We start from the raw sequence: 22,820 nt of genomic DNA, 5'->3' as shown, positions 1-22,820 counted from the left end.
GACCCGTACCGCGCGTCCGCGGGCGGCCGGGCCGGGAACCGTCCCTGACGGGCGGGCGCGGCGGTGGGTGCGGCTCCCTCCGGCCGCCAACACCTGCGCGAGGGCGGGCGGGGCGCCACGAGGCCCCGCCCCGCTGCACCTACAGGCGACCGCCCCGCCCCGCGTCGCCTGCTGCCACCAATCCGCTCCCGCCTCCTACCCTCACCCTACGCCGTTTGCGCAGGCAGCGCCGTTTCCGCAGCGAGTTGGAGCGCTGGCTCTCCCCCCAATGCTCGGGAGCCCGATGTGACCCGCCAGAGAAAATGGCGGCGGCGGCGGGGAATCGCGCCTCGTCGTCGGGATTATCCTCGGGCAGCGGCGCGGAGGCAGCCGCCGCCGCCGCCGCCTGCGGGAGCCTGAAGGGCGGCGCGGTCGCGGGGAGCGGCGCCGGGAGCGGCGGGGGGCTCCTGCGGGAGGCGGGCGGCGGCGGCTGCCGGGAGCAGCGCTCTGACTGGAGACGGAAGCAGCTGCGCAAAGTGCGGAGCGTGGAGCTGGACCGGCTGCCCGAGGCGCCCCTCTTCCTCGCCGCCGCCCCGGCCGCCGCCTCCTCCTCCTCCTCCTCCTCCTCTCCGGAGCCCCCCGAGGCGCTGCTGCTTCACTACCTGCCCGGGCCGCCGCGCTCCAGCCCCGCCAGCCCGGCTGCCTCCCCCAGCCGCTGCTTCCTGGAGCCGTTGCCGGCGGGGAGCCCGGCGGTGACGGACCCGGCTGCGGACCGGAGGATGGAGCCGTCGCCCCCCGGGAGGTGAGGGGGCGCCGGGGGTGGGTAGCGGGCAGGACTCGACCCCGGACGACGGCGGGTGACAGCGGCGTCGTCAAGGCAGTTCCCGCGGGGCGGGCTCGGGGTGGGTTTCGGCGCACCGTTCACCCCCCCCGCCCCTTCCCCCGCGGGCTCCCGGCCGCTGCCTGGCCGCGGGCCGGCAGCGGATGCGGGGAGGCGGGAGAGCTGCCCTCGGAGCGCAGCGCTGGGGCTCAGCGGGCAGCCCTTGCTCGCCGCCTTTGCCCGGTGCGCGGGGGCACCTGGTGCGTGGGTGAGGGAGGGGAGGCCGCCGGGCCGGTTTGACCTGCCCTGCCGCCGGCCTGCAGCTGTCAGCGGCGCGGGGCTCGGCAGCCGGCTCCGAGGGAGCGGGTCGGGGTGTGCGGGGGGGGTGCCGAACCGCGGAGCTTGGCGTGTGTCTTTGCGGAGTGTGCGTGCGTCCGTCTGCTTCTGTGTTTTAACTTCTGCCGGAGCCCCGAAAGGATTTGGAGTGTGAGTCCGTGGCGTTGGCGGGGGCCGGATGTGTCCGCCGCTGGGAGTTGGGGCGAGCGGAGCCCGCTGGCTCTGACCGCAGCTCCGCGGTGCGGGGCAGGGCGCGGGCTGCGCCGTGTTTCGGCGGCGGCCCCGTGCTCCCGGTGCGGGCGCTCGCCCAGCACCTGACCGCTTCCCGCACAGCCCCAGCAGTCTGCTGCTCAAAACCGGAGAAATACTTACTAATTTTTAAGGGGTTTCTTCCAGGACTAGGTCCGATTTACAGCCTCTGCAGAACCGGTTTCTGTAACTCTTAGTAAGGGAGCAAGAGGTCTATCGCACATGAACGTCCCCTCTCTTTTTCCAAGAGAGGGCAATTTTGTGGTGGTTTAGCCTAGGTGATCTATTTCCGTGTGTTTGTTTAGTGCCCTGGTGTTTGTAGCCCGTGCTTGCCTCCCATGTGTATTATTTGGTAAGTCTGTTTCCTTGAGGCTTTGTAGAACAGCCTGTATTCTGCCTGTTTGTCCTGTATGGAAGTATTCCGTAATAATGTGGATCCAGGTCTGTGGTGAGGCGCTTTAGTACTTCAGAGGACATTTCGGCTTCCCCGTGCCCTCCCTGGGTCTGAGCGGTGTGTGTGTGAGAAGGCACTGCGGTGGTGATGGTATAATGCTGATGTGGAGCAGACAGTTTCATACAGATTTCTTGTAAGGTTTTGTATGGTACGGACAGTGTAGTTTCCGGACTTAATATTAGCATTGAAGAACCTATTTTAATGCTGCCTTACAGGTTGTCTCCCGAATTATTTAAACCTCCTAAGAACCTGAGTTCCAGTTTGGACACACAATGTTTATATTCTTTTCGGATGTGTATTGCGTCAGTTAAACCTCAGTGTTCTTTTTTTTAAATTTGACTTATCTTGGGACTATGGTAATAAGAAATTATTTCTAGACTGATGTCCCATTTATGTGAATTCTCAGCAATTCAGGTGAATTTTGGTCTACTTATAGGGCAGTGTAAAAATATTTGATACAGTGTAATCATAACAGACAAGAAATGCATCTATACTTACAGACTGATTAGTGGGAAAGCTTAAGTGTTTTTGGGGGGGGCAGTAATGTACGAATCTTGGCAAGTAACTTGTCTTTTTATGACTTTTAGCACCATCTTTGTCTCAAGTAATGAAATTATAATGTACTGTATCTTGTAATACAATTGTAATCAGTTTCACGGCTTTCAAGGAAAATAAAGGATTGGTGTCAGAACACATTTAAAACAGCTCCAAGGCTCATGGTGATAGTAAGTGGGAGTTATGCTTGATATCAGAGGTTCAGGAAGGTCAATATTAAGTCGCATCAGTGCTGAAACACTGAGTCCATCCTTGCTGGTCAGTCCCACAGCAGCAGTGACAGAGCAGCTGTGGAATTTTTTCCTTTCACATGGATGGTTTTGCTGACTTTTAAGTACCTGCATTTGGATAAGTCAGTGTTTAAGTGTGTGTACAAATTAAAACCCTTTTCCTAAATGCTCTCTCACATTTCACTAGGAATGTTGACAAATCACAGAAAATACTGAATGCTTTCCTCTTTAATATTTTAGTGAGGTGTTATACTTTGAATTTATAGGGAGTACAGTTAAAAATACATGGCAGCATGAATAGTGATTGTTCTTCAGAAATACTTTCCTTGAGAATTTATAGGGTATCTCGGTAATTCTTTGTGTTGTGAGACTGGTAAACAGATGTTAGACAAATACTTTGTCAGACTGTATCAAGAATTTAAAACATACTTCTGCTTTTATGGTAGTATTAATTGACTTCTTGTAGCTGAAGGAGTGCAGTTAATTTGTATGTGGGTAACAGTAACATTACACATCAAATTTGTGCTGCAGCTGTTGCCCAGACATTCACAGAGGAGCAAACTGAAGGACATAATCAAAATAATGTGTTACGTGGAGGATTTCTATTCTGTTTTTAAATACCGTAGTTGCACTTTCCTGTGAGGATTGACTGTTAGTTCAGTTACTGTGCTTGCTCCAAAGTCCCCCTACCAGTCTCTTTGGTATTACAGTTACTTTCTTTTTAAGTAGATTTTCTGTTTATGCTGGGAGACCTGCATGAGCCTCAGAATGAAGCTGAGAGAGGCAGTTGACTTTGCTGTTAAGTCCTAAATGTAAATATTACCTTTTTTCTTTAATCTCTCAAGCATTCTGCTTGTCCTGACAGTAGAGCAAATATTTTCACTAAAAGCTGTGAACGTTGGGAGCTTTTATATCACTGTAAGGGCAGGGGGGGTTGTTTTACTAGGAAATCCACCTTCAACATAAAATGCTTTAGACCTCTTATCCCATATCTATACTGACAGTGTATTGACTTGGTTATATAAAAAAATGTCCAAACAGTAAGTTCAGTGGTAACTGTAGTATGGTTTCATGTAACTTGAGGGAAATTAAGGCAAAATGCACACTCTTTTCTTCAGTCTTTAATAATGTTCTTTTAAAACATATGGACCCTTTAAGTGAGTTTAGTTGTAAGTGAAATTGGTGTGGGTGACTTATTACACCCCCGAGTACAGGACTAGTTATACTACTATAACCTTGCTTTCATAAAAATGGAAAACTGAAGTGCTGCTATTCATCTGTTCTGCATACAGTAACCATCAACTGCATGACTTGAGTGAAAATTGTTTGAATTTGAAAGTGTGTAGGATAAATATAGCAGAATTGTGATATTTCAGCTGTAAGACAACCCTTGTAGATATTTATATTATATTTTCTGCAGTTGCTATTTGATGCCTGCTAGAGGCACGTTGTGAAAATGAAGTTTTGCCTGTATGTACAAGCATACTAGTTAAAGCTTGTCACTCTTAGTTCTGATTATCAATTTGTAGTACCTTTGATTTTCAAGGAAGGACGCGAATGCTTTAGCAGAGCACTGGACTGGGCAGTGGGATGGCAACAGAGGGAGAGCAGGTACAGTGAAACCACAATGTGGCCAAGGTTGGACTTCTCCCCCCACTCCCCACCCTTTTTTTTAAAATATTATAACTTCCTCTGCTTGTGTTGTCAAAATGTGACTAAGGTTAAAAAATACAGCTTTTTATTGGCTTTGTCTATTGTTAGCAAAGGTGAAATATAATTTTGTGTTTTAGCCAAATCCATATGTTGGATATTTTTAACTGTCTGCTTAAATAAGCCACCAAAAAATTCTGCTTTCAGTTTGAGCTGGATACTACTGTGAGAGGAAATTCACCTCCTACCTCCTCTGTGCCCTGCGGCTTGAGAGTAATTTTGGAAGAGGGTCACCCTCTACCATGTCTGATTTTTATCACTCTTAGTTATTGCAAGTGGTAGGGTTCTGCTTAAATGATCTGATCTGGTATGGCAGCTTCTTTGTTCCTATGCAAAGTAAATAGATTGTAACTAACTAATCTGGAGCTTTCTGTCTCATTGGATTTAGTGATACTAAAAGTTCCGTCTCCACTGTCACTCAGTGGGGTCTAAGTACTGCTCAGTGTGATACCTGTGTGTAGTCACGTGCAGTTGTGCCCTACCCAAAGGTCAAACCTGTAGAGTGCAAGATTGGAAGATCAGTTTTTCCTTCTTTATGGTGAATTTGAACTTCATGGATCTTTCGGTGGGCTAATGTACTTTTTGGTGTTCAAAGTTGGAGTAAAGGTAATGGTGTAGCTGTGCAAAAGGCTATCCCAGTGCAGCAGAGGATGAGGTGGGAGTGGAAACAATGGACTTGGGGTGGGGCAACTGTGGAAATACTTCTGTCTGCTTTCCCTGGCTTCCAGTATTGGTGAAACTTGGCTTAAGCTTGTTTAAAATAGAAATTATACATTGCCACGTAGCTGTTCTTTAAACAAACTTGTAAAGCTAGTTTTCAGCAGCAGCAGTGATAAGAGAGCAGATCTGGTTTGAGTTCTGAGTTTCTAATGTTAATCTCAGTGTTCCTGAAGGATTCTCTGCAAAGACCCAAGGGTCATCTTATTTTACCTTTTATCTGCTCTTCTCTCACTTAACTCTAGAATTACAGTTCATTCTTTAGCTTGCAGCAAAGTGGACAAAGCCTTTAAGAGGGCTTCATTACTTGTCTCTAGGTGACTAGGAGAACGTGGTTCCAAGTGGAAAGTTGCTTTCTGTTGTTTCCCTCCCTTTTTATCTCTGCCCGGAGGATGAGTGTGTTGCCTGCAGGACGCTTCCGATTTCCTGTTTCACATGCTGCTGAACTGGAGAATCCTGCTCGGTGGTGAATAGTCTTGATTATTTATTTTCCCTATGAGATATGGTGGGGATTATTTGGGTGTGGGTGTGCTTTGGGATTTTTGCATGTTTCTTGGTTTGTGGGGTTTTGGGTTGGGTTTTTTGGTGGGTTTTGTTTGTGGGGGCTTCTTTTCCTTTTTGTGTTTGAAGATCAGGTTTGTTGGATCTTGACTGAAAAATGTCCTGAAAAAACAGCAGCTCTGTTGACTTAATGCTTAAGTAATTTACACTTGGGTGTTGTTTACTTTCTGCCTGGAAACTGATGAAATACTTTTCTTAAGAAAAGTTGATAGAGCCACGACTCCCTTAAATTCGTTCAGAAGTGTCCGATTTTTGTTAGTGTTCAGCATCTGATGACTAAGGATTTGAAGATGCTGAGTGTTGAAAGAAAAGTTTGGTAAAACCAAATTGAGAAACACTTTTGGTTTTTTAAATAAATTGTCACTGTTACCTGTGGCTCTACTGCCAAGAAATGCCAGGAGAATTTTATTTTAGAAGTTCTTTGTATTTAAAAAGGAATCTTCAAAGCTCAGTTCCCCTATTACCTTCAGGTAGTATCACCCTGTTCTGCATCTGGAAAGGCATTCAGATTGCAAATATCTGAAATGTGTTTTGAAACTTGCAGTGACCTCCAGTTTGCAGTTCATGTAGAGTTTATTGAGCTTGTCATATTAACACACTCTAGCAGGCAAGTGCTTGTTTATTGTGATGCTTAAGACATTCAAAGCAATTAGGTATTGTCTTAAATTCTGGTTGCTGAGTATGTACTTCAAACATTTGTGTGTAATCAGTGAGTTTTCTTAGGTTGTCAGTATTACATTTTTTTCTTTATTTCCATGTTTTTAGACTCTGGAGTTGTCAGGTGTGATAGTAATATTCCTTTAATTTATTTCCTCTTCTTGCAAGTTTTAACTTCACCACCAGATAAATGATCAGTATCTTATATTCCTATAAAATACATCCAAAACATTTGTTATTTTGCTGGAGTAAATGGCTCTACAGATACCTAGCCTATGTCTAAAGGCTTGTGGGCAAGCTAACAGAAACAGTGCTAATGTGTTCTTAAAAATTTGGAAAGGATCTCTCATATTAAGGATCCATTTTAGTTAGTAATTTTGTTGGACTATTCATATAAATAAAACATAGATGATGGCTGCTATAGCTGTATAAAATTCTTAGGCAGTTCAGACTTGAAATCAAAATGTGACCAGCTGTTTTTTAAATGGAGTGAGGCTGGATGAAGGGTTTCTTAGAACTACAAACATATGCCTATCTTTATTTTTTTAAAAGTTATTTCAATAATGTCTGCATGTAATTTTGGAAAAATCCTTCTGTAAATATAGAACAGACATTAATTTGTTGACTTTTTTTTTACTGTAACTTAGCTTCATCTGTAATGAACAGCTCAATGCAGTAGATTTCCTACTGTCTGCAGGCATGCGAGATGCCCCAGCCAGTAGGAAGCACTGTGGCTTCTGTTGGGTTTTCAGTGGTAAGTGAGGAAACTAGTTGTTCTCTAGTGCTCAGCAAATGCATCCAGAGTCTTCACTGCCTGCCCTTCAGCGGTGGCTGCTGGCTTGGTTGCGGTACCCAGCAGAACTAACTTTCCCTTTGAACCTCCATGGTTATCACCAGGGTCTTCTACGCACTGGTGTGTCCTTCTACGCACTGGTGTGTCCTTCTACGCACTGGTGTGTCCTTCTACGCACTGGTGTGTCCTTCTACGCACTGGTGTGTCCTTCTACGCACTGGTGTGTCCTTCTACGCACTGGTGTGTCCTTCTACGCACTGGTGTGTCCTTCTACGCACTGGCCGGTTCTCACTTTTTTCGAACATCTTGCTAAAAGTAGCTGAGAGTTCTAGTTTATCCCCTGACAAGACTTCACGCTGTTTCAACTGCATGTTTCTTGTCTGTCCCAAGCTTGTGGGAGGAAGAGCAGGGGTACCTGGGGAAGAAGTCTTAAAGATGTGCAGTTTGTTCTCTGTATTTTCTTTGATCCAGGAAAAGGGAGGGGAAGGAAACGAAGGCATGAAATGAACTCCCTAAGACATGCAGATCTCTGACAGAGAGCAGTGCATGTAGGCTTCAGGGGTCTCACTTTAGAAGTGCGTTGTGCCAAGTGATTCAGAAAAGAGTGGGTGACTGCTTGGCTTCTCTCACTGTGAAGGTTGACCTGCAGACTGACTCTCAAGATCTCTCTTTTTGGGAGGCGAAGAGAAGTCAGATAATCACCACCAGGGAATGGAGTAATAACATATTTTAGATTAAGATGTCTTCCATCTGTGCAGAGCTGTAAGGTGCTTTCATGTAAGGGTGTGTTCAGCATTGTAAACCAACTTATACTGATAGTCTCAGCAAGCTGAGTGAGGAGAAACATTAATGCTTGGCAAAGCGTTTGGCTAAAGCTGTACTGGGCAATTTAGGATTGCTGCGGTGGGTTACAGTGGTGTAATGCCTAACCATTGCTTTTGGCTTCTGCTGTAGCTTGGCATGACTCCATTCAGAATGGTTACCGTTGTCACTCATTTCAGCTTTATTGTTGTAATTGAAGGATTGAGTTCTTAAGAAAGCTTTTTTTTTTTTTTTCCCTTGTATAGGTACTTCAAAACCGGATGGGTACAAGTGACTCTCTTGGGAATGTAAAATGTGGGGGAAAGGGTTAGAAAGCAGCAGATTGGTAAAATAAACAAATGTGGAGTGTTTCTTGTACCTGGGGTGCTCATCATTTCAGTCCAAAAGAATTTTTTTAGACCAAGCTTTTTTCTATCCAAGAAAGAAGTTGAGGTTTGCAGACTAGAGTATTAAAACTCCACTACTGTGTTGGGTTAGCCCAGGCTGGAGGCCAGGCGCCCACCAAAGCTGCTCTGGCACTCCCCTTCTCTTCTGGACAGGGGAGAGAAAATGTATTGAAAGCTTGTGGGTGGAGATAAGGGCAGGGAGAGATCACTCACCAATTACCATCACAGGCAAAACAGATTCAATGTAGAAAAAAGTCTAATTTATTGCCAAGCAAATCAGAGTAATGAGAAATAAAAGTAAATCTTAGAACACCTCCCCCCACTCCTCCCTTCTTCCCAGCCTCAACTTCACTCCCAATTTCTCTACCTCCTCCCTCCCAGCAGCACAAGGGGATGAGGAATGGGGGCTGTGATCAGTTCATCACGCATTGTCTCTGCTGCTCCTTCCTCCTCAGGAGAGAAGGACTCTTCACACTCTTCCCTTGCTCCAGCGTGGGGTCCCTCCCATGGGAGACAGTCCTCCACCAACTTCTCCGACGTGATTTCTTCCCATGGGCTGCAGTTCTTCACGAACTGCTTCAGCGTGGGTTCCTTCCACAGAGTGCAGACCTGCAAGAAGAGACTGGTCCAGCATGTTTTCCCCATGGGGTCACAAGTCCCCCCAGCAAACCTGCTCCAGCATGGGGCCTTCTCTCCATGGGTCTCCAGGTCTTTCCAGGAACTTGCTCCAGCATGGGCTTCCCACCAGGTCACAGCCTTCTTCGTGTGTCTCCACCTTCTCCGGCATGGGGTCTTCCATGGGCTGCAGGTGGATATCTGCTCCAGCATCAACCTCCATAGTCTGCAGGGGGACATCCTACCTCACCATGGTCCTGTCCACGGGCGCAGGGGAATCTCTGCTCCGGCACCTGGAGCGCCTTCTCTTCCTCCTTATTCACTGACCTTGGTGTCTGCAGAGCTTCTTGCATCTTTTCACTCCTCTCTCTGTCTGCAACTGCTGCTGCTAGAGGTTTTTTCCTTCTTAACTCTTATCTCAGAGGGGCTACCACCATTGCTGATGGGCTCAGCCTTGGCCAGCGGTGGGTCTGTCTTGGAGCCATCTGGTATTGGCTCCGTCAGACCTAGGGGAAGCTTCTAGCAACTTCTCACAGAAGCCACCCCTATAGCCCACCTGCTACCAAAACCTTGCCACACAAACGCATACAAGTTCTGTTTCTTTTCTTCAGTGGAAGCTGGACTTCCCTTTCTGAAGCAAAAAAAAAAAATAATTGGAAGACTATGAGCTGAAGGTTGCCCTATGAGATGTCCATGAGAGAGGTCTTGATGATATCTCATTCACATGTTTACTGTCTGTACCAGACACATCCGTGTCAGTAACTTTCCTTGGCTGTTCTTCTTGGGATACTCTATATAACATGTTTACTAATGACATCATAAACCTCTGTGAAAACTCTGGCATGTCTCAGAAAGGTAATGTCTTAATCAAATCTTTCGCTTGTTTTCTCTAATTAATGATATTAAACTTATGAAAATGTCCATCTGTCTAAACTCATTTGGAGTGTAATTACAGTTGCTTTTGGAATTAAGTTATTTACATGGGAATTCTTGAAGTATAGATTAGCTCTTTAGAAGGTTGTGTGTGCATATGGTAAGAACAACAGTGCTGCTGTGTCTTTAGTTTTGCCTTTTAAGCATGTGGTTAAGTTCCAGCATGTTCAGGTACAATGGTAAACCATCTTGTCCTGGTAAATAGGCTGAACTATATAATTCCCCTTAGGACCTCAGCAGAAAATTAGTATGCTCTTCTCCTTGCTTGTTCTGACCTGCTCTGAGCCGTGTGTTTGTGGCAGTATTTTACAGTTCTGCCAGTAGCGAGGATGCCCAGCGAAGATAAGTGTGAAGGACAGTTGCTTTGGCATTTTGAAATCGGCTGTGTATGAATGACATTTCTGTATTTTAAAATTGACTACAAATGGGAATGTCAGTCCCGTGCCAGGGCAGGCCACTTGTAGACCCTGGGAATCAAGACTGCAGGGGAGAGCACAGCCAGAACTTTTAGGCTTTTGGCTTCCTTTCAGCCCGCAGGGTGGACTGTCGAGGAGCTAGTGAGGGGAACTAGTAGGAAATCTGCCAGCTTCTACCATGTGGATAAAGTTGTATAGGAGCTTCATCAAATTTAGTCCGAGTTGTTATGAATTGACAATTTTTCTTTTTTTAAAGTATTTCTTTCCAGGCAGCACCCTAGCTGTATGCCTAGATATTTCCACTCTTTGAAATACTCACATGTGCATAAGTACTTGAGAACTAAATAACCATGAATAAATAAAAATACAACTTTTAACCTTGTGTGTGAGCCTTTAGTAAAACCCTTATGCAAGGTGGAGACTTACAGACTTTATTGCTGCTTTTGTGAGGAAGCATTTGCTGCTTGTGGGTCTATCCCTTTTATGATGCTGGTGCCTTAGGCTGAAACAAAGTTAGATTTATGTGGATGCAACTTATCTAATTTGGGTTTAATTCAAACCATGAATCCAAATTCAGAAGAAAACCAGGACTTGAATTACCAGTGTGCTTACCTTGGAGTGACATGTGGCTCTTGCAGGGTTCTGAGTGAAGCTTCTCTGCTTGTCAACTCTGTCAAGCTACTGGCAGCAGAGCAATGCTGGCATAAAATCCGTTGTACTCACAGAGATAGGTAAGTGCTGTGTATCTTGTGGACCCTACTACATAAAACTTGGTATGGGGCTCATAAGGCTGATGAGGTGGACCATCAGGCAGCAAGTGCCTATAGAACTCAGGGAAAAAGAAGAATGTAATATCTGGCATGTGCTACAAGCTGTGTTAACAGAGTCTCCACATGCAAATGTGTGTTTCAGTTTGTGTGTGTTTAGCACTCTCAGGTTGCTCCTGCCTAGGCTGGACTGATAGTGTTTTGGTATCTGCTGATTTATGAACTATCTTTGAAATGGTGAGTTTGTCATGATTAAAACGATGACTCAAAGGATTTAACAGTGAAAACTGTAAAAAGTAAGAGTATGATTGTTCTTCCTCTTTTCCTTTAAACATACCTACAACTTTTAAAATTATAAATAGCTATACTTAAGGAGCCATAAGATTTTGAAAAAATACTGTTTGCTGCTTCTAGCTTATTGGGAAATAATTCAACTCTCTTCCAATTAATGTTTCTGAGAGAGATCACTGGACAAATTAACCTTCTCTGGTTACCATTGGTACAAAATGTGTATCAGGTTTCTCCGATCCTAGAGCCAAAAGGTCCACATATCTCTTCCTGATTTATGCAACTAGTAAGTAGGTAAACTGGTTTGGAACAAAGCCAAACCCAGATGGAGGGCTGATTTATGCAACTGTGGTATTTTCAGATCTGTGAAATGCTGTCATCTATGCAAAAGAGCTCTGCTGGTTATACTAGTTGGGACCAGCTGTGCTCTGTCTCCCCTCTGTGGGGAGAACACAGCTTGTCTGATGGGAACTGGTACCTTAAGAAGAACAGGATCATTTTTTCATTAAGTATTTCCAGTTAATCTCAATGGAAGAAAACACTGTTGCCTCTGGATTTAAAAGCACTTTATTGTGCAGCAAACATGGTGACAAATTTATGTTTTGGTGGAAGCACAAAGCTGGGTTTTGCCCTAAAGAAATTCTTTTTTTTTTTTTTTACTTGAAACAACAAATAATTACTGGGTATAAATAAATGCAGTGAAAATTTTTGTTGGAGTTACAATTGGGCAAGGTTTTGGCATTTGTCAGTAATGGTCAGTGAATCCAGTCTTCCCTCAGGTTTCTTTATTTTCTTTATTGTTTATTCAGAAAATAAAAAATACCATGTTGAACTTAAGCTGTTTTCTCCCAAAGTTCACTTCAAAGAACCAACTTTCTCTCCTGAGGGTGCAATGTCTGCTTCATTGCATTTCTGAGTCTTATTTTGACAAGGTCTGTATTTTGATACCTAAAGGGAAATGGGAAGTGAGACAATATGGGTCTAGCACTGTTACTCCCTTTCCATGTACAAATAAATGGCATGTTTTTATAACTGGGAGGGGATAAAGCTGGCTCTCACAAGGGAAGTGGTTAGTGTAGCTGGTTCTTACCATGGCAGCTTTTGATAAGGGTTTGTTGGGTTACAGAATACTTATTTGAACTCACTAAATAAACTATAATTACAGGATTTAAAATGTTTAACTCTTTCAGTTTAACTACATTAGTCCTTCAGAAGCTGTGAATAGGCAGTCAGGTTATAAGAGAACTGTGCAGTTCCATATTTGTGCAGCAGCTGGCTTCTAACTTGGTGTAGCTACATGTCTGTCTGGCTGGCTAATGCTTAACCCAGACCTATTAAGCAAGTAAATGGGAAGGCTGCCTTCCGTTGACCTGCCCAGCTTGCAGCGTTCTAAGAGACACCATTTGGGTCCTGTACCTGAACATTCATGTAGTTTTTCTTGTTAGAAGAAATATGACTGAAGCTGACTGTGCAAATACCACTGGTTGTCCTGGACAAGATTACATAGTGGTATGCTCAGCACTTGTCCTGTGCAGTCCAGCCTTGATCCAGCTCTGTGTCAAAGGTGCGTCGTCTTTCTGACGTCTGCATGGACTTGGGGCTCCTCACCTCCTTCACAGATTGCCTGTCAGTTTAGCATAGCAATTAATTCAGTGGGTGACATCAGTCTTTAGCTTCCAGTTCACAACCAGGCCACTTCCAGTACCTAGTGTAAGATTAACATGTTGAGTAAAATATTTTCATAAACAATCCATTAGTAAGAGATAGACTTTCCCCCAGCTATAGTTCTGTGGATGTTTCCTGGACACTGGTGTCTATTTCTGGTCGTCTGTATATGTGATGGAGTTTGAGTTACTTGAAAAGCACTTACATACCTATTTAAAGAAGTGGGACTGCTTTCTCAGTGTATCATTTTTGAGAGGCTGCTACTGTGATACAAATCCTCATGATAAGAAGTAAAAGGAGTCTGACATCTTTAGTAATCACAAATGTTTGCTTAAACCTTGAATATTTTATTAAAATTTAATAAGGGACTTTACCATGTGGTAAACCAAATGCTTTTTTACATCTTACTTTTTTAGACATTTGTCTTGTAAAGATCTTTCAGAATGGTATGCTGCTTTGACCTTAGTGCAAAAGTTTCATTGATGGTAGTTGAAACTTGCAAGACGTCTGATCGTGGATGGATTTGACGTTTCTTTTGGAATCTCTTTATACTTGGCAATGCCATTAAACTAGAACACCTTCCAGAATTTTAAGAGGATTGATTGTTTTTCATTCTTTGAAAATAAAACATAGATTGTATAGCCAAGTGGAGAAAATTAAATTGGATTATAAATTTGTAATAATCAAATTCTGGGATACATTTCTGACTTGGTCATGTTAACACAAGTTGTTTTTAACTAAGGTTGAAAGTCCATTTAGAGGAGTGATAACACAGCAGTGTGGTCACAAATGGGACTATAAACTATTACAGCTGTCATGCTGGTCAGACTGCTTGGTAATCACCTGTTTAATTTGTTGCTGCTTAATCCTTCCATTTGCTGAAGCACAGTTTATATGTAAAAGCTTTTCTGATAGTACCTCAGGGAATGACTTGGGATTTAGTCGTTACTGATTTTCTTTGGGTGAAGGATATGTGCTCTGTAACAAGGAGGACAGTTTTCCCTTTTCTTAAGCTCATTCAGAGAAACCTTGCATTCTTATTTCCATGAAACTTTAATGACTATTTTTATGACTATTTCATTATTAGAGTAGGTATACTGCTTCAAGTAATAGGCCTAGTCTATGTTTTGTGTTTCTTGTGTTCAAATGTGTTGCTTGAAAAGAGCATACTCTGCTTCAGGTTACTCCTGGGTTTTACAAGGATTCTTATTTTAAATCCTCAAATGCATGTTGTCCATGCTTCCACAGTGTAACGTAGATTTCACTTATGACTGCTTATGTAAAAAAAAACCTGTGAAACTTCTGGAGAAAAGCTTTAGAAGGCAGCTGACAATTTGATCTTCACAAACAAGAAATGTTGTTCTTGGAGGTAATTAACTCTTCATTTCTCACTTATCTTGATTTTTGAAAAAGACAATTTAAAAATTGTAGGTTTGTCTATTCAGGCTAGTATAGAGTGAGCAACTAATGATTTGCTTCAGAAGGAAGGAAAAAAGTAAAGCCACAAAGATAGATACTCTTTTGAGCTGTGCAATTTTAGATTTTGGCAATGTGAAGATACTTTAGCCTGCTTGTATCTACAGATAATTATAAAAATGAGTGGAGCTTCATCAAATCCAAAAAACTAAAGCAGGATTAGGTAAGTTGTGCCTCACCTGTGCCTCAAGGACTTGCTGTAACTTGAATAGGATCACAAACCATACCAAAACTTCTAGATAGCAACTTTTTTTCTTTTAGATCCCGTTGGATTCTTATTCATTCTAGTTTCATTTTCTTCCTGGTTAGGCTTTTTTTTTGTTCAAACTGATATATCCCTTATTCAATGGGTTTTTGTAATGTTGGAGTTTTAAAATATTTTTGTCTTCTGTTGTTGCTTTCTAGATGGATATGCTTCTGTCTGAACGTTTATGCAAAAAAAACCACTCAAGCTACTAAAATTTCTTGTAAATATCAATTATCTTAGAATCACAGACCGGTTTAAGCTGGAAGGGACCTTGCAGATCATCCAGTTCCAACCCCCCTGCCACAGGCAGGGACACTCTGCACTAGGCCAGGTTGCCCAAAGCCCCATCCAGCCTGGCCTTGAACACTGCCAGGGAGGGGCAGCCACAGCTTCTCTGGGCAGCCTGTGCCAGGGCCTCATTACCTGCAGAGTACAGTTTCTTCCTAATGTCTAATCTAAACCTACCCTCCTTGATCTTGAAGCCTTTGTCTCCTGTCCTATCACTAAAGTCCCCAATGAACAGTCCATCTCCCACTTCCCTGTAGGACACCTTTTAAGTATTGGTAGGCTGAAATTAGGCCACCCTGGAGCCTTCACGCTGAACAAGTGCAACTCTCTCAGCCTGTCTTCATAGGTTCTGCAGTCCCCTGATCATCTTTGTTAACTAAGAGTTCTGATTTTCCTTGATGGTAGTTTGATTTATGTGTTTTCTGGAGGTGAATGCATCTATTATTCTCTTTTATTTACTATGCCCTCTTTGAATAGAATTCCTTATTCAGAAAACGATGGTTGGATTTTAAATACAGATGAAATAGAGTATTTCATTTACATGTGAAGCTTAAAAAAAATTTTAAAAAACAGCATCAATCCTGGCAAAGCTGTTACCAAGTTTAGGAAAATCATATTGCTCCCATGAATATTCCATATGAATTGGGAAGCTTTTTTTATTGTGAAGGCAAGGAGGGAACAATCCAGAAAAACTGTCACTGTTAGTCTTTAGACTGTGTCACTCTAGAAGGTGAAATTTTAGAAACATAATGCCCTCTTTTTCTGAAGCTGGCAGTGTGAACAAATTAACAGGAAATTATATTTTTCTGGCATTTTGCTCAGTGATGTGGCTTTTTCTAACTTTTTTAGAATTGAGTGCACAATATTACATGCTATTTGCAGCTTTCATTTGAAGTTGGAAGTGGTTAAGAATCTTCCAAGATTAATGCAAAAACTTTACTTTTTTCAAAGAATGTTTACCTTGCTTGAGGTGCTTTTTTGTTAAGTGTTTTTGAAGGGAGACTAGCCTGCTTTTATCCATGAAGTTGAGAACCAGTAAGGTTTTTTAAGGTTGTCATTTTAATGGACAAGAATTTGTTGTTGTATGAAGAAATTGTAAGATGGTTTTGAACCCAAATACAAGGTTTGGTCAACAGTATTTTAACCTTTCCTTAGACTACTGAAATACAATAAACTTAAAAAGCCCTGGAAACAAGATTAAGACACACTTGAAAGCACAGATTCACTTAGTGCCTTTCTTATTTTAGGGCATCCAGAACTACTGGAGAATCTTCATGAGAAACTGGTAATAAACTGAAGTAAAAACATGCTACAGGAATGTATGCATTAGTTTTAGAAATCCATCTTAAAAATGAAGTACAGAAGGAGTATCTCAGTTAATCTCATGCTGTGAAGTGACTGAGGAACACTGTCCTAGCTTAGTCCCAAAGTGAAAGGTTAACACTTGGAAATGACCAGGTTTTGGGAAATTTTGTAAGATGAAACAGTTTCTCAGCCAGCCTCAAAACTTCTAGTCTGTGTTAGTAAGGATTCAAGTCTGGCAGTGGTGTTTGGAGAGTAAGAGACAGGAATTAACTTTACTGAAGCTCTGGAACCAGTTCAGCACTGTCTTTCATGGGCTGGTCTTCTCAGTTGCCTTCATTGTATGCATGTGTTTCAAGTACCTTCCAGTTGTGGTTCTTCACTGCACTAAACAGTAGGGCGAAAGCTAAGGAAAAATATTTCTGTGATTAGGTTCTCTACTGGGAGGTGGGTTTCTGATTTTGGCTGGTTTGCTGAAAGTAGAGACATCTAACAATGGCTAATTTAAATAATTCTTGTAGATGCAAAAATAGGCTTTCAAACATAACATTGAGGAAGAATATTAATTTAATTTTTTAATTAAACCCATTTCTAGGTCTGTTGTTCTAAACCCCTTAAACTTATGAAATATTCTAAAATAGTGACTACTACCAAGGATGTTGTGCAAACTTACTTTATTTTCTGGGATATCTTCTCGAGGTTTTAAAATCAGAGAAACTGTAGAATTACGCAGTTTACTTCCATTGCCAATACACAAATTGACCAATTGAATGGCACTTTATTTTCCATCAAATAACCATTTCATACATGAGTTAAAAAGATGCCCTATATACACTGGCATATAAACACCATGCAGGATTTGCTATGAGGTGAGAAATATGGAAACCAGTTTTTTAAAAGTAATGGTTAAGAAAAGTGGAAAAAAAATACATTAATTGCAGTTCAAACTTCCACAGGTTCAATCTAATGTTTACTCCTTTTCTGAATCTTTGAAATGCTTTATTCATAATGGAAGGGCCAAAAAAGAAAAAAAGCAGACCTCTTTTGCTTCCTGACAGCAGCACAGTCAATGTCAGGAAAATTTTGGACCCAACAGAAGTAAGGATGCCTTTCAGGTCTGCTGTGTAGATTGGCTACACAAATGAAATACTGCTAACTATGTAGTTCCAGCTCATGGGAATGAGCAATGATGTAATATTGCAATGATACTGGTTGTTGCCTCTATCAGAAATTATTTCACAGAAATGCCTAAATAGTGCCAAAGGATCATGCTTGTGTCTGATTTTCATCACTTCCAGGAAAAACAGTGTTTCCAGACTACTGCCTCAACTTATTTCATTGCCTATTAATAAGCAAGGAGTTTACCTGCAAACTGGTACCTCTGTGGTACAAGTGCCAGTTATGAGATTTTACTACATGTATTCAAGTGCAAGGAAAAACACATAGGTTGGGCTTGGGTCATCTTGGGATTGTTTTGGGGTAGGGAGGATACAGATACTGGAGTGATTTAACTTCCTCTGATATTAAGACTTTTTCTGCTTGCATTTTTTGCCCCCAAGATTGATTGGAGATTGTTGGCTTGTTTCCTTGGATAGGATTGACTGTTTTGTGAGGCTGCCATTAGTACCAGCGCGGCTTTAATGTCTTCTGATCTGATTGCAAATTACAGCATGTTTCAGTGTGTTTTACACCAGAAGCTGTGCTTTTAAAGTTCAAATCTATTTGTGAAGCACTGAAGGCATATACAGTGTAATGCCATCTTATTTGCTTGTAATTGTACTAATGGGTGAATATTTAGAACCAGAAATAGATTTAGAGAAGGATAACGGTTCCTCCCTGCCAGCATGCCTGCCCCACTCCCAGACACTAGTGACACTTGTGCCTTGTGTCAAGTTAGACATTTTTCTTATTGTTTGCATACATTTGAGTTCTTCTGCGCTTCGTAAGGGAGAGAAACTACATATACTTTGAGTAAACTAAAACAAAACCCAGCAGATTACAAACTTGCTTCACACATTATAATTTTTGTTGTCACAGGCATTGTTTTCGTGCATGGCCTGGATTCATACTCTGCCTCTCGATAAGAGCATTACTTTTAGTGCTGTTGCATACATGTGATCATCTCTCTTTACTCTTTGGGTCCTGGATTGAGGAAGGGTAATGGTATGCCATCCCTTGAGACAGCAAGGCCCATAGGGTATGTCAGCCTGATCTACTGCAGGGTGTCCCTGCCCATGGCAAGGAGGTTCAAACTAGGTGATCTTTGAGGTCACTTCCAACCCAAAGCATTCTATGATATATAAGTAGTTTAATGCCCTGTGAATCTGGAGTTGGTAAGTTGCAAATGGCACAGCCAGATGCTACTTACACAGTAACATTTCCCAAATTAGCTAATATTTTCTTTACTGTACGGCTTTCAACTGCACATATTATATATGAATGACACAAGGTTTCTTTCACTGTGAAGATAGTAGTTTTATAAGAGAGATATTTAATTTTGTGAGTGTTAAAACTACTCTTTAGCAGAAAAGTTTGCCCCTACATGGACTTTAAAAAAAAAAACAAACCTCTTCAGAGAAGTTGTAGGTAGTGCAAAGACCTTTACTTTTATTTCACTTCATGCAGCTGAAGGTTTAATGGACAATGAGTTTACTGTGAACTGGATGCAAAGTAACCAAATGCTTACTGCCAAGTATGGTCCTGGCAAGTGTATTCTGTAGCACAAGGAAACACGGTCTTGGTCTCCAACGAAACGCTTCCTGTTGTGTACTTAAGGGCTCTATCGTAGTAAATTGTTTATAACTTAAACAAGTCATCTAAGGGGAAGCTGAGTTGTGATAGATCATATAGTAAAATTTGGTTCTGTGCTGATCATATCTATAAAGTTTATTTAACTATTATGCACTTTAAATTGAGTCAACCGTGTACTGTGTAGAAGTCACGTAAGACTTTCTCACACATTTCCCTTTTTATAATTGTTGAAACAAACAGCTGGATTTCTACATTGTCCAACCGTTCTGGGTTTTTTGAATGTAACAATCTATAGAAAAGAAATTACTTCATAAAATGAAATGTGCTCAGATGTCAGAGCACTATTTGAAAATAATCTCTGTTTTCCAAAGTTCTGCGACCCATGAACAAAGTTTCACAGAGATTTTTTATTATTTTTTTTTTGCATGTTGGAGCAGGAAAGAGAAGAGGTTTTTTCTCAGCCAGATAAGAGAAACTGAAACTATGTAGCTGACTTCTGCAATGTTTTTTTGGTTACCCACTTCTGCAAGGGAAGGACTCCTTTTGAAGTCGTCTTCAACTTCTACTACTGACTATCTTTGTCTTCGTGCTCTTTGTGTTATGGCAAATACAACTTTAATTTGTTAATTGAAATTTCTGTCCTTTTTATATTTGTTTCAAGGAGAGCATGAGAATGCATCTCAACTACTGTCTAGTTCTGTCTAGGCCTTGAGAAGAGATCACCTTTTTGTTGGTGATGCCTTCAGGAATTTGAGGTTGGGTTTTTTTTATGTTTATCTTTAATTCTGCTGCCAGCTTGTCATCATAGGTGAGGTACCCTTTTTGGTGTCCTAATGAAACAGTATCAATATCTAGGTACAGTAATCTGTTCCTGTGTGCCTGTTAAATGTTGGAAAAGTGACAGTTGTTTCGATTGTTTTGCAAAGCAGGAAATTACAGACTTCTTACTCTTTGTCAGAAACTTCAATGCCCAGAGCAGGAAGAACTGCTGAGATCCTTAAGAACGTGTTCCAAGATACAAACACAGTGTTTCTGTTTTACTGTCGCTGTGTGGAAACTGTTTTAACTGAACACTTTTTTGATAGTTTGTAGTAATTGTTAATCATCCTCTGATTTGTTCAAGTATGACTCACAAGCAATTTTTTAACAAGCCACAGTGCAATCAGACCTTATTTCTTAGAATTTGCTCTTTTCTTCTGGGCTGTATGTACATAGTAGCACTGACAGACCTGTTTGAGTCTTCTTGCATGGACAACTTTTTTTGAGTTAATATAATAATATAGTTTCCTATTCTTCTCTCACCAAGGTCAGGTAGATCATTTGGGATTTTACATCTGCCAATTTGATTTGAATTAAACTTATTTATTGGATGCATAAAGCATTTTATGGCAATATTGGATATCCTAACATTAAGTATTACTTTGCTGCCTCCTCATCCATCTCTTTCCCTAGAGGGGAAGGAATTTTTAGGGAAAGCTGAACTAGTAGATTATATTGCTAGGAAATGCTGTGTAACTTGTGGTAATATTTATTGGGGTCTGTAGTTTTTTGCATTGGGAGAATTACTTGAGCTTTGTAGTTTAAATGCAGTTGTGTATGACGATGTTTCTAGTGTAAGATTTTCCTGAACACTGCAACAGTAGGATTTCTTCCACTGTTTCTGTGTTACTAGTGCTGATCATTGGACATGTAATCAAGGTCATGCAGTATCTTCTACCTAAAGAAGTCAAAGACCACCTTAATGTAAACATTTGTAGGAGAAATAAGGAAAGCAAAGCCTGTGCTTTGTGACCAGCTAGTTCTGTCAGTACTTGCGAGGATGCCTGAGTACCCCTCCTCCTTTTTGACTTCTGTACAGCCGCAGATTTGACGATTACAACTGGTTTAAACTTGCCTCAAAAACTTAAAAGAAAGGGGGGAAGCTCAAGATTTGTGTCTTTATGGAAATTCACTTTTAAGTTATTGTAATCTCAGGCCTTTAGTTCTGTTTCCTAACAGGTTCTGTTCCCTGATACACATATGTACACAAAGGTGGCCTATATATTGGAATAAACATGTACACTTCCCTGTAAAGTGTATGTAACACAGTTATCTCTACTACAGTTAGTTTCAGCTGTCCTGTTGCCTCTGGTTTTTTTCTTTAGTACTGTGGTATGCTGAGTAAACATAACTATACTCCTTCCCTGAAGTAAGCTTAACTGCTTTTAAACATCTCAGGTCATTTAATGCCTTTGTTTTTCTAGAGTGCAATCTACATACAAACCAGCAGGGGAAGGCTTACAGCAGATCAAAAATCAATCCTCAGATTCCTTCCTGAAGCCACACGTTGTTGATGAACATGGGGAAGAATCTAGGGGGAGGAGTTGCTTCTTTAGTTTTAACACAGCATGCACAGGTCGCAGCTTTTTGACACAGGCTACTGGGCTGTCTGGACTTCTGGTTTGGTCTTACAAAGGTGCTCCTACAGGGAGATCCTGTGGAGTGGGACACTGCAGCTGGCAGCCTTATGGATGCACTGGATCTACAGCTGCCCATAAACTCTGTTCTTATCTTCAATTCATACTGCCATGAACATACTGTTTTCTTCCTACCGTAAATAAACAAATGAAATAGGTGGGTTTGTGGAGTAACCTCCTAAACAGAAAACAACAAAAAATCCCACCCCTTGTATTGAGTGTTAAGCTTTCCAGTGCTTCATGACTGCAGGCTATATAACCTGAGTAAGTCCAGGTTGATGGATAGCAAACTGCAGATTTCTGGGGTTGTAATTCCTACTGCTGCAACTCATTTTAATAATAAATTTTACTTCATCCTATGAAACCATTGTCTCCAGGAGGTAAATGCCATTGCTGCATGCGACATCTTATCTACTGGAATAAATATGTATCCCAGTGCGTGTGACTGAAAATGGAAGAACGTGTTATTAGTTCTTAAAAGACTGACAGAAGCTTGTTCATCAGCAATGTCATCCTGTCTGTTTTCCTGGGAGATTGAACCATGTTATGATGTGGATTGGGTATCAAATCCAGTTCCAACAGTTTTCTGTTTTCTCCTCCCCGACTTCAGCTTTCAAAATGTGTGGTGGTGGTTGTTTTTTATTTTGGTTCTTTTTGTTTGTGGTGGCTTTTAAGTTGGGTTTGCATCAGTGGGGAAGGGATAGAAATGAATAATCAAGGTAGTGAATAGGCACTCCCCAAACTGACTTTGCTGCTGGGAAAATGGTATGTGGAACTGTTTCAACAAGTTGCCTACCCAGATTAGGATAGATTCTGGCTCCTTCTGTAGTGGCATATATAGGTGTTTGTTCAGAGCCTAATTATTTAAATTACCTAATGTGTTTCTAGGCTTGTTAACACTCTGATTTTAGTACTTGATCTAAGAGTATTCTAGCAGCACATTCAAGATCCTACTTGTCTACAAATATTTTCTGGACTCTGCTGTTTGACTGGTATTTTTAAACACTTAGGTATTTTTTCATGCTTAAAAGCATCTTAACCTATAAAACTTACATGTTTATGGCTGAGACTTAGATCTGTAACCAAACCGTAAAACTTGAAGTACCCACAGCAGCAGTAGCTTGGCTTTTGTGTAATGGATATGGAATGGTTAATTCAGATGCCTTGCTTAAGTGGGTTTGCATTCAGATGAGTACTCTGAAAAACATTTTTACCTTTAGTTGCTTTTAATTCCTCATAAAATTTTGAAAGCTGCTTAAACAAGACTTGCAATTTTAACTTTCCTGATGGGATAAATTTTCATAAATTTAGCATTTTCTAATGAGCTAGCCAAGAAAAAATGTTATA

General features: G+C 41.7%; 1 protein-coding gene across 1 annotated transcript in view; it reads left to right on the top strand.

The window, feature by feature from the left end:
* The first annotated feature begins 281 nt into the window (after window positions 1–281).
* The window catches only part of MAP3K1 (mitogen-activated protein kinase kinase kinase 1), a 58,481-nt gene continuing 35,942 nt past the window's right edge, over window positions 282–22,820 (top strand). Inside the window, exon 1 of the mRNA XM_084278602.1 lies at window positions 282–781. Coding sequence (XP_084134728.1) covers window positions 303–781 — 479 coding nt within the window. The 5' untranslated portion in view covers window positions 282–302. The remainder of the gene's footprint in view (window positions 782–22,820) is intronic.

This window comes from Gallinula chloropus, assembly GCF_964237585.1.
Source record: "Gallinula chloropus genome assembly, chromosome: Z".
NCBI lineage: Eukaryota > Metazoa > Chordata > Aves > Gruiformes > Rallidae > Gallinula > Gallinula chloropus.
Note: the sequence above shows the minus strand (reverse complement) of the source record. Positions and strands in the feature narration are given on the sequence as shown.